The sequence below is a fragment of the Elephantulus edwardii genome, unplaced genomic scaffold (assembly GCF_000299155.1).
Source record: "Elephantulus edwardii isolate Elephantulus edwardi_28Jun2011 unplaced genomic scaffold, EleEdw1.0 scaffold00045, whole genome shotgun sequence".
Classification (NCBI taxonomy): Eukaryota; Metazoa; Chordata; class Mammalia; order Macroscelidea; family Macroscelididae; genus Elephantulus; species Elephantulus edwardii.
The window spans coordinates 14,319,329-14,334,384 of NW_006399795.1; the positions used below are offsets into that span (position 1 = coordinate 14,319,329).

General features: G+C 47.2%; 1 protein-coding gene across 2 annotated transcripts in view; it reads right to left on the reverse strand.

Moving 5' to 3' along the window:
- PRDM16 (PR domain containing 16) overlaps positions 1–15,056 on the reverse strand; it is a 509,116-nt gene that overhangs the window by 254,363 nt on the left and 239,697 nt on the right. For both annotated transcript variants that reach the window (XM_006885814.1, XM_006885813.1), the window contains exon 3: positions 1,413–1,463. Coding sequence is in view for 1 of the 2 variants with exons in the window: in XM_006885813.1 (XP_006885875.1) it covers positions 1,413–1,463 (51 nt within the window). In the remaining variant the exon portion in view is untranslated. The remainder of the gene's footprint in view (positions 1–1,412; positions 1,464–15,056) is intronic.

Consider the following 15,056-nt stretch of genomic DNA (forward strand, 5'->3'; position numbering starts at 1 on the left):
GTGTGTGTGCATGTGGCAGTGTGGGTGAGTGTGTGAGTATATGTGTGTGTGTGTGCATGTGGCAGTGTGGGTGAGTGTGTGAGTATACGCATGCATGTGGCAGTGTGGGTGAGTGTGTGAGTATATGAGTGTGTGTACATGTGGCAGTGTGGGTGAGTGTGTGAGTATATGCGTATGAGTATGTGCGTGTGGGTGTGAGTGTTCACGCGGCAGAATGAGTGAATGTGTGAGTATAAACATGTGTGTGTGCATGCGTAAGTGTCCTTTTGTTGTCTACCATCGAGTCAGAACTGACCCATAGCTGACCCTCCAGCAGGTTTTCAGAGGCCGTTACTCTCCTGAGAGGAAATTTCCCATCCTTCTCCCACGGAGCAGCTGGTGGATTTGAACTGCATGCCTTCAGGATTGCAGTGCAGTATCTTGCCATGAGGCTGTGTGCATGCGTGAATATGTACATGTGTGAATATGTGGCCTTGGGAATGAATGTGTGTATGTGCGCGCACACACATGTGAGTGTGCAAGTGCAAACATGTACATGTGTGTATACACGCGTGCGTGTACATGTAAGAGTATACACACGTGGCAGTGGGACTGAATGTATGCACGTACTAGCATTTATGTGTGAAAGTATGTGTGTAACAGCGTAAGAGTGTGCCTCACACATGTGAGAGAGTGTGTGTGCACCCCACAGTCTCTGGGAGCTTGAGCTTGGCTTGATGAGTGGGCTCACAGCTTGGTGGCCTTTTCTGTACCTGATTCTTTCCGCAGGTGCCTTGCCTGTGGTGAAATATGCTGGTATGCACGCCTGTGTGTGCCCTTCCCTGGGGGTGTGTGTGTATTTTTCGTGCATAACTTGCTCTCTGGATCTTTTAGAGCTGATGTTTGTCAACCGGCTATTATCTGTCATCAGTCAGAAAGGCAGCAGATAATGCCCACATGGACATTTTTTTCTTTCAAACCTAATGGTTTGCTTATTTAACGCCATGCCTGAGCCGTCTTTGGAAGCTATTAGTACAGCAAAAGGCTTTGTTGAATCTGCAGCCAGTTGTTGGTTTTTTTCTCCCCATATTCCTTTCATGAGACCATCCAGTGAAGATAGTTAAATAAGCACAACGCGCTTTTATTTCATTTGAATGTCTCTGCGTGGTCCCCAGCGTTCTCACAGGTACCAGTTCTCCCTCTCAAGTGTGGGATGCTTAGAGAGCGTATCCCGACCTTCCCACACACAAACCTCAACACCCATCAAGATGCCATTGGGATCACTGCCCTCCAGACCTCAGTGGTCATGGGGCCACACACAGCTCTCAGACCAGTGGCAGCACACTCGATGACACACTCTCCAACTACAGAGCCATCGAACCCAAAACACAAAAGACGGTGAAGAGACGAAGGCACCAAGTGAGCTCTCCTACCTTTTTGATGCAGCCCTCCTGTGACGACACTTCTGAATCAGTCAGGATTTGCTGCAAAAGAATTTTGAAAAGAGGTTGTTAGTTTCTGACAAATGTGTTCAAGTGGGATCTAAATAGTGAGGTCTGATCAACATGTTCTCTTAATAACAAGGGTAAGATCTAGTAGAGTCTGCACTAGATGAGATCAAGGGCCCTGTTTAGAACCAGGATCCTTTCTTTCCACAGCATCAACCTTGACTGCTGAGATCTTTGCTAGGTTGCTAAATGAAGGGTTGACAGTTTGAAACCCCCCCCCCCCCCAGCCTCTCTGCAGGAAATAGATAAGGCAATCTCTTCCCATTGAGAGCTACAGGCTTGCAGACCAAGCGGAGAGGTCACCATGAGCCAGAATTGACTTAGCCATAGTGGGTTTTAGTTTGGGTTTTGCATTGCTGACTGTGGACACATCATCAGGAAAGACCAATCGCTAGAAAAGGGCATCATGGTTGGCAAAGCAGAGGTCAGTAAAAAATGAGGGAAACCTACCCACCACCCTTTGGATGCATTGGCACAATGACCATAACAGTGGATGCAGGCACACCAGGGACGACGCAGATGGGCAGCACCAGGTGACGCTGTGTTCTGTTGCACAGGGACCGGAGCTCCGCAAGCTGGAGGCAACGTGACATGTGACAGTAACAGTGCACAGCCTTTCTCCAGGGCACTGCCGCCCTGGGAACACAGCTGGTTCATCAGGGCTGCTGTCCAGGGGAGGGTTGCTCTGGGTCGGCTAATGACTGGGTCAGAGGTACACAGAGAAAGGGTCGTGGCAATTCACACGTGTCCAAAACAGCTGTACTGGGGAAAGCAGAGGCTCTTCGATTCTGTCCTTACTTCTCTCCTGTGTTTCCCAGATTTGAGTATGTGCGTCTAGAGGTCACTGTGCCTATGTCCTGCACAGCTGGGCAAGTCAGTCAGTCCTTCTGTACCTTGCCAAGCATAGCCCCACAGAGGTTAGCACAGGAGAGACCTGGTCCCTTTGTACCTTGTCCTGTGCAGCACTACAGGTGTCAGCAAGGCGAGACAATCTGTCTTTCATGATGTTGGAGAGCTGAGCATCATACCTGAGAAGGTGTCAGCCCCTCTGTGCTTTCTCCTATACAGCGCTCAAAAGGTTAGTAAGGAGGAGACCTGATTGCTGCCCTCCTGGGGCTCCCAGCTCAGATGGGGACAGGGCGCAGGGGAGCACCCACATGGGGACAGCGCTCCAGAGAGCATTCACATCCACTATGGGACTTGGATTGTGTCCTCAGGACAGGAGTGTGGGCCCCGAGTAGGTAAAGTGGTGGTTCAAGCTCCCAGAAGGCACAGCTGTCTCCAGAGGGAGGGGGCGAAGCTTCTTCTCTCTCCTTTTTGACAGGTTAAAAGTGGCAGCGGATTCACTTGCTCTTTAATTACATCCTGGGGTTCAGGGAGGTGGAAATGTCTCCTTGCTTCTAGAAGAATTTGCTCAGTGGAGGTCAGGTGAAGGCAGAGAAGCAGTGGCACTCTGAATTAAGGAGATGTCCTGAGCCTCTGGAGAGGGACCCTGCAGTGGGCTGTGGGTGACACTGGGGTTTTCCAACCTTCTGTCTGCACTCTCCCACCCCATCTCTGAAGAGAAACTTGGGACAGTGGTAAGAGAAAATGCTGGAAATTCTGGATCTTTCTCCTGCCTGAGAGTTTCGACTTGAAGCTTTCCTTGACTTGGTTGAGGTGAGTGGTCACATTTTTTCTTGTCTTCTACTCTTAACAGAATTCCTGGATAGTTAATACACTGCTTCTAAAGAAAGGCTGGCGGTTCTGGTCCACTCAGAGGTGCCTTGGAAGAAAGGCCTGGCAATCCCTCTTCTAAACCACAGCCATTGAAAACTCTATGGAGAACAGTGCCTTGGAAGAAAGGCCTGGCAACCCCTCTTCCAAACCACAGCCATTGAAAACTCTACAGAGCACAGTCATCTTCTGATATGCATGGGGCAATGATGAGTCAAAGTCAACTCAATACAACAGTTCCCTGCCCCCCGCCCCTCACCCCGCTCTTAAATACCGCCATCCACCCAAGTTCATTGCCAAGGACATTGTTTCAAGGGAAGGTTCTGAGAGCTTTTATACATGGATCAAATGGACAAACAAGCTGCGTCATTGAATGTTTCCCTTCTGGGCTGGGAGGGCTGGGCACAGGCTCATAAGAAGAATGATGTCACTTTCGTAAGAACAGAAACCAAGACTGAAGCTAATATTTAAAAACAAAACAAGATGTGATGCTGAGTCCCAGGCCCCAGCTCCCCCTTCGTAAGTCCCACCACGGTGCCTGCCAGTGGGACCAGGTGCTGGACTCGGCCAGCACGCCCGGCTCAGCTGTAATAATAAGTGGCCATATTTCTAATGTTGGGGATTCTAACCAACTTGGGATCTTGTGTTTCTTTTTAGAATAGATTCTGGAATGGCGGTTTGGAAAGGGGCTCTAAGTGGAAAAGGAGGAGGCAGAGAGTGAGTTGAGACTCCAGGTAAGACTCGCCAGGGATATCACTGAGGGCCAGTGCCCTTCCTCCACCTGGCCTGGGCCTGGGCCTGGTGATGAGGTGAGGGCTCAGCCCTGGATGCCAGAACTGCATTGGCTGCTGGAGGAGGCCCAGCATCTCTGCTGTTGCGTCTGTCTACTTTTTACCCCCAATTCCAGAGCCAGGAAGCTTGGTCAATGCAGGAATTTTGCAGAAACAGTATAGATGACTACCTGGATCTCAGAAAAGCCAGAGGTTTCTGAAAAGAAGGCTCAAGGGGGCATTTCTATGCCATTCTGAGGGGGCTGAGGTGGCTCCGTGGTGCCATCCCAGGAGGGACTGAGGCCTTTGTTGGAGTAGCCAACCAGACTGGGGGCTCAGTGCTGTGGGCCATTAGGTCCTCTCTATCAGAGGGGCTTCATGGCTTATCGGCACAGCTCTTGATGACTGAGTGCTTTTCACCTTAAAAAGAAGAGAGGTCTAAAAATTTCCCAGAAGGATCTGTTTTTCACATGCCTCCAGCATGAGATAGATTGATACAGTAACTGGGGCAATGGGGGTAGGTGTGTCAGAGCCAGTGAGACTGGCTCAGGAGAAAGCAGGCTTCAGAGCTGCTGTACATAGGGTCGCTATAAGTCACAGGTGACTCGACAGCACAGAACAACAACAAGAAGCAGCTGAACCCAAGGGAGGGGCCATAAGAGAAAGACTCAATCCCTGCATCCTGGCCTCTGTGTGTGTGGCCTGGAACATGGAGCTGGACAGAGAAATTGTCATCTTGAACCTCAGAACTGCTAGTCTTCAGGCGTGTCCCTGAAGTCACTGACATTAGTCTTAAAAACTCGTTACAGCAGCAGTGGCATGCCACCAAGAGAAGATCTGCCACAGACTGAGGCCGGACCCCACCCCCAGGCTCCCAGCCCTAAAGGGAACCTCATCCCATTACTGACGCTTCAGTAAGATTCCCCCACGTAGCTTTGTTCACAATAGCAAATAGGTGGAAACAACCCAAGTGCCCATCAACTAAATGAATGGATAGAGAAGCTCTGGTATATTCACACAATGGAATACTATGCAGCACTGAAAAACAAGGAACTCATGAAATATTATGCAAAGTGGATGACTCAGGAGGACATAATGCTGAGTGAAATATCTCAGTCACAAAAGCACAAATATTGCATAGGGCCACTATTATAAAACAGGACTGACACTGAGGTTGAGGGAAGACAGAGAAGAAGGGGAGGAATGATGTATACTACATTGCAACAGATGAGGGAGAGAACTGTTTAAAAGGCATATATGATTAGGTATTATTGTCATGACAGGAGTCCAGAATGATGGCTGCACAGTGCAGTGGACTTGTGGGGAGGGATTGCATAGCAATGAAAGAGTTTTTCTTTTTCTTTTCAAAGAGAAAAGTGAATTGGGGCGGTGGGGGTGGGCAGGGAGAAAAGTACAACAATGAATGATTGGAAACCATAAGTCTCTGCAAACTTTCATTAAAGTTAATTTGTTGTTGTTGTTGTTGTTATGTGCCATCAAGTCATTTGTGACTCATAGCGACCCTATGTACAACAGCCCTAAACCCTGCTCTATCCTGTGCCAATCGCATTGCCTCTGACACACCCATCCTGACTACCCCAGTCACTGAATCAATCCACCTCATAGAGGGCCTTCCCCTCCTGCGCTGTCCCTCTACTCTACCCAGCATGATGTCCCTCTCCAAAGACCTGTCTCTCCTTGCAACATGTCCAAGTATGTCAGACGAAGCCCCAGAATCTTTGCCTCCAAGGAGTAGCCTGTTTTAACCCTCTCTAGGATAAATCTGTTTGTTTTCTTGGCAGTCCATGGTACAGTCAATACTCTTCTCCAGCACCACAGCTCAAAGGCGTCAATTCTCCTTCTGTCCTCCCTAGTCATTGTCCAGCTCTCTGATGCATAACAAGTGATTGCAAAGACCATGGCCTGTATCAGGCGCACCTTCGTCTCCAAAGAGACACCGTTGCTCTTGAGTACTGTAGAGAGGTGCCTAACAGCAGACTTTCCCATCGCAATACGTTTTTTGATTTCCTGCTGCTGGTGCCAAGAGTGTTGACCGTGGAGCCGAGCAAACTGAAGCTGTGAACAATCTCAATCTCTTTGCCATCCATCCTGATGGTACACAACAAAATTAATTTAAAAAATAAAAAAAGATGTGATCCCTTTGCAGAGCCCAGGCTGGGGCAGAGTGTGTCTGGAGACACCATGTGAGGCTTTTACAGGAGTACTTTACAAGCCAGAGGGCTCCAGCTGCAGCTCTGGGCTTGATGACATTCCCAGGGCATCCGCCGCATGCTTGCATAAATGGCCATTGATACTGCATGTCCAGCCAATCTGCCTTGGAAAACTAGAATGTTCAGAGGGGTTTGAAAACAAAAATGTTTGGAGGGGTTTGCTCTTCTGCCAAAGCGGCGGCTGTGCCTGTGTGGTCTAGCAGATGAGGAAGAGTTTGGCACCCGAGCCTCAATGGACTCAGCAGCACCTGAGTTAGGAATGCCTGGGAGGTGTGGGTGGTGAACTTGCTCAGCTGTTAACTTAAAGGCTGATGGGTCAAGTCTACCAAGTGGTGCCTCGAAGGAAAGGCCTGGCATTCCACTTCTGAAAACCCAGCCATTTAAACCGTATGAGGCTCAGTTGTCCTCTGACATATGTGGGGTCACCAGAGTCCACCACAGAGGCTTGTTTTAGGCACCTCAGAGCCCTCCATCTCTGGGAAGCTCAGCCAGGTTAACACCTAGTCATGTACTTATGGGCCATATCAATCCTTAGTCTCTGTACAGGACAAAAATCCAGACGTGGTAAAAGGGAGTCTCTAGCCATGGCACTCAGTCTGAAAGGGCGTGTTGTTAGTTGTTGTAGAAACGACTATGGCTCAGTGTAACCCTTTGAGCAAGAGATCTGAACCTTACTTCATCCTGCACCATTATCACAATCTCCATCATGCCCAAGTCTACTGCTGTAGTTCCAGTTCATCTTGGTGAAGGTGTTTCTGTCTCTTGCTGGTCTTCTATCTTCCCAAGATAAGGTCTTTCTCCAAGGACCAGTTCCTCACAACAACATGGCCACAGGATATGAGAGACACTGTCACCACCCTTACTTTGAAGGAGCAACTTGCTTGGAGTTCCTCCAAGGCAGATGTGTTTGTTCTTTTGGTTGACCATGGGATAGCCTCTTCTCCAACACCACAACTCAGAGCCGTTGATTCTTCTTCAGACTCCCTTATTCATCGCTCAACTTTCAGAGGCATAGGAAGCAAAGGGAAATCCATGGCTTGCGTCAAGGGCATGTCAGCCTTTCCACCGACATCCCTGCTCTTTAGAGCTCTGGAGAGGTCCCTGACAGCGGGTTTCCCCAATAGGATGCATCTGTTGATTCCTTGACTGTTATTATCATGACTGTTGATTGTGAGCAGATCCAAATTGATTGGAAAGGTTGCCAACTTCAAGCTCTTCTTTTTTACATCTATTATGATGTCGCCAAATGGTTCAATGGTGAGGATTTTGGTTTTCATAGTGTTGAGAAAGCGAAGGCTGTAATTTTGGACGTTCTTCAATAAGTGCTTCACGTCTTCTTTGTTTTCTGTAAGCAAGTTTGTGCCATCTGTGTAACTCAAGGGAAGGGGCTGCTACGGTCCCCCGATGTTCACCAATAGCCTTTGGGAGTGTAAACACTCACTGTGTCTCCTAGTGCTGCTCTAATGGAAAGGCCATCAATGAATGGCATTAACCAACAAGAAACTTTTGTTAAAATCACAATTCAAAGAAAAGAAATTTATTTAAAAAAGAATCTATATTATAAAATATGTTGTTGTTGTTGTTATGTGCTGTCGAGTCGTTTGCGACCCCATGTACAAGTTAAAAAAATAAGTTCAGGAGGCTTGAAGTCTGAATTCAGTGTGCTGGCTTTAGGGGAAAGTACATGCTTTCTGTAAACTCTGGGAAAAGATTGTTTTTTTAGTTTCTATGCCTTGTTGTTGTTGTTGTTGTTGTTGTTAAGTGCTGTAGAGTGCAGCTCATTGTGACTCTATGAACAACATTATCTGGCCCTTTCCTATCCTGTGCCGTCCTCACAATCTCTGACACACTCAGTCCATTGATGCAGACACTGTCACCTGGTTGAGAGTCTTCCTCACCTTCACTGTCCCTCCACATTACCAAGCATGATGTCCTTCTCCAGGGAATAGCCTAACCTCCTAGCAGCATGCCAAAAGGATCTAAGATGAAACCTCATTACCTTTGTCTCCAAAGAGCACTCTGGTTCACCTTCTTCAAGACATATCTGTTTGTTCTTTTGACCATCCATAGGACATTCAATGCTCTTCTCCAGCACCACAGTTCAAACTCATCAGTTCTTCTCCTGTCAGCCTTCATCATGGTCCCACTCTCAGATGTATAGCAAGTGACTGAAAAGACTATGGCTTGAATCTTTGCCAATATTCCCGTGGCATCTGGAGCTCTGTGGCGTAGTCCATAGGGAGCTGTGCTGCAAAGCCCAAAGTGATGCCTCTCTGCAGGTTCTAATCCATCAGCAGCTCCATGGGAGGAACGTGGATCAACATCTCCTGTGTAACCTACCGTCTCTGAAGACCTACGGGAGGGTCAGCTAAGAACAGATTACAATTTGAAGGTGAAGACTTTGAGTTCTGATCTTCCCTTTGTTATGGATTGAACTGCATCCCCCAAAGACAGTTTATAAATTCTAATCTCTATGTCTGTGGCTAGAATTCCATCTGAGAATTAGAACCCAAATGTCTTTCTTTCATTAAAGAGTCAGGATCAGCCTAGGGTGTATTTCATGTTAGTTTCTCTGGAGATAGGAAAGAATTAAATGAGCAAACAGAGACTTGGAACGAGAAGAGATGCCGAGACTCTGGGGATTTCCAAGGAATCAGAAAGCTGGAAGGCAGAGCTGTAATGACGAGGGTTTCCTCCAGAGCTGATGAAGAGAGAAAGCCTTCTGTGAGAGCCAGTCCTCAGAATTCAGGTTTCTACCCTCTCAGAGGGAGAGGAGCTCCACGTGAGCTCTAGGGTCAGAGCCATGCTGACAACCCAACGGCAGCACCTCTCTCATGCTTCAAATCTACCAACAGCTTCAAGGCAGACAGCTGCGAAATCTCCTCTCATGCCATTTACAGACTCCATAAAACCGGCTGCAACATTAGCTATGAGTCAGTTCCAACTCAAGCAACGTTAGTGACGTTTTGAAACGGTGAAAAAAAGAACATTGTTTGCTTAAGTCACCCACTTGTAGCATTTCTGCTATAGCATCACTGGGGGACTAAGACACCCTGCTCGGTGCCCTTGGTGTCTACGCTGTTCCTTGTCATTCAGCAGTGATTGGGTTTAGGACCCACCTGCACTGATATGATTTCGTAAGCATAACATTTACAACAACCACCACAAAAAAACACAAACCCCATTCCCAGACGAGATCACGTCCGCAGGGGTAGAGGGTCCAGCAGGCAGTTTGGGAGACTCTGTTCAATCCCTAACAGAGGCTTTTCTCTTGAACCTAGAAGTGTCCAGTGAGGCCTGTATGCACAACACAGGGCTGGGCCCCACCTCAGGGAGCCTGTCAGATGGAGATACAAGGACGCATGTTCAAATCATGACATGAAACAATGCCACAGACAACAAACAAACAAAAGATGAACCAGAGTCACAGGGTTACTGGGCTGCTGCTCCTCCAGGCTCTTCCTGTGTCCACTGAGCACTGTCCCTCTGCCCTTGCGGGCCTGCAAGGTATGGCCTGTCAAAGGGCTCTGAGTCACAGGGAAACAGTGTCGTCGACTCACCAGGGACCACCTATTTATGCTGACCTTACCCCCCACCCCCATCCCAGATGATTCCTTGGCCGGGACATTAAGCTCACCATACGCTCACCACTCGTCTGCCAACTTGTCACACTCTGGTGGCCTGCATGTTGCTAGGATGCTATGTTCAACAACTCTGAACTCTGCCCTGCCCTGAGCCAGTCTCACTGACTCCGACACACCTAATCCCACTAACCCAGTTACCATGTCAATCCATTTTATCCGGGGTCTTCCTCTCCTGCGCTGTCCCTCCGCCCTTCCAAGCACGATGTCCTTCTCCAAGGACCAGGCCCTCTTGGCCACATGTCCAAAGTATGTGAGAAGGAGCTTCAAAATCCTTGCCTCTAAGCAGCAACTTGGTTTCACCCTCTCTAAGACAGACCTATTTGTTTTCTTGGCGGTCCATGGTATGTTTGATATTCTTCTCCAGCACCACAGCTCGAAGGTATCAATTCTTCTGTCATTCTTAGTCACTGTCCAGATTTCTGTTCATCCTTCCAGAATTTCACTGGGCTTGGAATTCAGTCAGGGGGCTCAACTGGTGGCCTCAAACTATGTGCTTTTGGGATTGCAGTGCAGCATCTTGCCACTAGGCCACCAGAGCTCCCTCAAGTAATGCAACGCATACATACATACAAACATACATACATACATATGTGTGTATATATGTGTGTATATGTATATGTCTATATAAGTATGTGTATATGTATATATGTTGTGTTGTTGTTGATTGCCTTCGAGTTGAGCACGACTCATACCGACCCTATGAACAAAAGGCCAGAAGCCCCTCTACAACTATTGACATTTATCAAAATTCATAGGGTTTCCTGAGATGTGAGTTTTGTGTATGTGTGTGTGTGTGTGTGTGTGCGTGCGCACACATACATATATATGAGGAAGCAGGAGTGGCACCCACCTCCTAAACAACATGCCTCTGGAAACTCTAAGAACTTTGATAAATGACGATAGTTATAGAAAGGCTTCAGGACTTTTGTTCATAGGGTCACTGTGAGTCATGCTCAACTCAACAGCAATCAACAACAACATATGTACATATATACATAGGCAGCTACAGGCCCGAGGGCCAAGAAAACACTACTTGCATACCAGATCTAGCGGAAACTTCGTTATCTCCTGGGAAATATCCTATTGTGACAGCAGCGTACTGTAAATGGAAGAACAGAGGCACTAAGGCACAAGAAGTCAGTCCTGGAGCAGAAGCTCAGGGGCAAAGGACTTTTCCTCAGAACTGTCTGTGAAAGAAATCCTTCCCTAAACCTAGTGCCTGGAATTTGGACTTAGAGCTTCCTAAATCAAGAGAGACTGACAGTAGTAGCAAGAGAGACCAGCTAGAAGCTCTATAACTCGTGTTTCAAACAGCAGAGTCACCCAGAGTGGACAGGTTTCAGGAGTGTATTAAGACAGTAAGCCAGACTTGGAAGAAAGGCCTGGTAATCAATTTCAGAAATGCAGTCAACAAAAGCCATAGGAATCACAACAGACTATTACCTGATATGTAGCTAGAGGGTAAGCTCCCTACATGGAACGTGTTCAAAACACACAGTAGCTGCAACAGACTGGTCAACGTGCTCCTCTGTTATACATCAGGTAGCCAGGAGTTGAACCTGCATTGATGGCATTTGAAAACAAATCTTGCGGCCTAGTGGTAAGAAGTTGTGCTCCAATCCCAAAGGCACACAGTTCAAATCCAGAAGCTGCTCCTTGGGGGGCGGAGTGGGGGAGACGATGGGTAATCATTTCCTGTGTGATTTACTGCCTCTAAAAACCCACTGGAGGGTCAGCTATGGGTCGATTCTGATTTCTAGTTGCACAACAACAACAATACAGCAGGATTCTTTTTAAAAAAATTTTTATTTTATTATTTTGTGTGTGTGTACCGTCAAATCAGATCTGACTGGTACAGGAGGAGATTGTCCTTCCTTCTTCAGCAGAGCATCTGGTGGATTCGAACCGTGCACCTCTGGGATTGCAGTACACCTTCTTGCCACTAGGCCACCAGAGCTCCCCTACAAGTTCCTTGTTTTTCAATGCTGCATAGTATTCCATTGCATGAATATACCAGACCTTCTCTATCCATTCATTTGTTGATGAGCACTTGGGTTGTCTCCAGCTCTTTGCTATTGCTAACAAAGCCGCAATAAACATGGGTGTGCATATATCTGCTTGGGTGGCAGTTATGGTCTCTTTAGGGTAAATTCCCCGTAGTGGAATTGCTGCATCAAATGGTATTTCTATTTGCAACTTTTTGAGAAAGCGTCATACAGCCTTCCATAGTGGTTGTACCATTTTACACTCCCACCTACAATGAATAAGGGTTCCAGTTTCTCCACAACCTCTCCAGCATTTGATGTTTGCTGTTCTGTTAAATTTTGCTATTCTGACTGGGGTGAGATGATATCTCATAGTTGTTTTGATTTGCATCTCTCTTAAAGCTAGGAATTTTTAATATTTCTTCATGTGCTTGTTAGCCATCTGAATGTCTTCTTTGGTGAAGTGTCTGTTCATATCCTGTGAGAAGAGCCCTCTTGCACATGGAAGGTTGGAGTCTGGTTCTGTAATGACCATTCTGGCTGTGTCTCCGCTTCTGCCCCCGACTTTACAGCCTGCCTTGGCAGGTCCCTGTGCCCCTTCACCCACTGCTGACCTCAGTGAAAACACCGCTGGACACACTCCCTCTGAAGCCTTGCAGTCTCTGCTTCTCCCTTGCCAGAGCTGCTGCCGAGCTGAACAGCCCCTTTATTTTGCTAGCTTAACCCTCAGCACACTCCCTGCAAGCTCACTGGCCGCCAGCAGTGGCCTTCTGTGCACTGAGCCCCCATCCCCAGACTCCAGCTGAAGTATTAGGTGTGTTTTGATTAAGCATTCTCGCCAAAAAAATAGAGGTTTGACCTCCAACATTTTAGCTTCTCTCTCGGGTATCAGTGCCAGGATTTAGTTAAGTGGAGTTGGTCAAAACATCTTTTTTGACTTTTAAAATAAATACCCTCTGTTCTCCCCCCCCAAAAAAAATCAGCAAAGAGTCGGCACTCACAGACATCTCATATGCTCACAGCTTTGGAGTCCTGGCATGTACTCTGGGGAGAGGGGTGGCGTTAAACTTTCTGTCTGGTGTCACAAATGGATCCCAGAAGGTTTCCCTCCCTTCAAAATAATCTGTTATTAAAGTATCTGAAAATGTACTTACAGGAGGAAGTGGGAGAGAGCCCTGGGCCTGAGGTGGCTACATAACCAGAGAGGCTCAGAATCAGAGACCTCTAAGATCCCCAAGCATACCTCGGTCCATCTAAGCAGGAGAAATTACTGACCTGAGCCCAGATCTTCTTACCTAAACTGAGAGTCTTCACTGCATAGTGTGAAGTAGCTTCTTTGTACCCAGAGATATGTGTCTAGGCCTAGAATTTTCTAGAAGTTGATTACAAAGCTTCTTCTTCTTAATAGGACAATGAGGTCATGATTGTCTGTACAGGTCTTTCGGCTTGAAATAAGAAGTAGATCTGGAGTCTAAGTGGATGGACTTCCCACTCTTACATGTGCCCCAGCTCCAAGTTTCTACTGCTGATTTTGGGGAGACTGCAGGAGCTGCAGGGGAACGTAGTTCTGTTGGAGACCAAGTGTGAGCAGAAGGTCGAGAGAGGCTGATTGGTCAGCCGCCTTGATCTCCAGGTGGCTACCCTGTTAGGAGTGTTTTATACCCAACTGGATAGTATCTCTAGTAGCTCCTTGGGAGAAAGATGGGCCATTCCTTCTCATACAATTTACAGTTTCAGAAACCCAAATGGAGGGTTAGCTATGAGGTAGTTGAGACTCAACAGCCATGCGTTGAGTTGAGTTGAGCTGAAATAGTGCCAGCATCCTTGATGGCTGCCAGCCGTTAACAAGCTCAGCTGCTTCCTGAAAACTGAGACATGCAAGTCCTCCTAGAAGTACCTAGGAGGAAAGGCCTGGAAATCTCCTTCTGAGAGATCAGGCCCTGAAAATCCCATAGAGCACAGTTCTAAAGGGACACATATGGTGACACTATGACTCAGACACAGTTTCCTAGAAGCAGATGTAACAAGTTCATAACTGACATGCCCTCTCTCAGACTTAATCTAGTCTTGGAAAACATGTCCTAAATGCCTCTCTTCTTATTGTAAGAAAAAAATGTTTAAAAAGACAATTCTCATCCAAAGATTTTCACCACTGAGCGAATTGGCAGCATCAGTATGGATGAAGAGATTGAGATAGTTAACAGTTTCAGTTTACTTGGTTCCACAGTCAACACTCTTGGTAACAGCAGCCAGGAAATCAGGAGATGAATTGCATTGGGAAAGTCAGCTGTGAGGGACCTCTCAAGAGTACTGAAGAGCAACAACGTCGGGCTGGAGACTAAGGTGCGCCTGATCCAGACTATAGTCTTTTCAATTACATGCTATGTATGCATCGGAGAGTTGGACAGTGAATAGGGATGATAGAGAATTGATGCCTTTGTGCTGTGGTACTGGAGAAGAGTGTTGAATATACCATGGACTGCTAGGAGAACAAACAGGTTTGTCCTGAAGAGGGTGAAGCCAGAATGTTCCTTGGAGTCAAGGATTCTGAAGCTTCATCTGACATACTTTGGGCATGTTGCAAGCAGGGACTAGTTTTTGGAGAGGGACCTCATGTTTGGGAGAGTGGAGGGACGGCGCAGGAGAGGAAGATCCTTGATGAGATGGATCGATTCTGTGAGTGGAGTGGTGGGAATGAGTGAGTTTGAGATGGCAAGGTTGGCACAGGATAGAAGGGCCTTTAGGGCTCTCGTACGTAGGGTCGCTATGAGTTGCAAGTGACTCGATGGCACATTACAACAATAACTGTCTTTCCAAGCCAAGACCTAACTATGACGCCTACCAACTTCTTGTTGCTGTTTTTAACTGCCTTCGAGTTCTGTTCATAGTGACCCTATGAACAAAAGGCCTGACGCCCCTCTACAATCATCGCCATTTATCGAAGTTCATAGAGTTTCTGGAGGCATGTTGTTTAGGAAGTGGATGCCACTCCTGCTTCCAAATTTGCCAGGTGTAAATATTGTATTCAAGTAATAGTTTCAGTACAGAAACGGTGAGGATGAGGGCAGCTGGTGAGATTTCCGGCAGCCTACAGTGTGGCTTTGATGCTCCTTAGATGCAATGGTGGAGAGAACTTGATTCCATTGCTCTGGACACATTATCAAGAACGATCTATCCTGGACTATACTGGAGAAGAATGCCAACAGCACAGAGGCTCCAACAA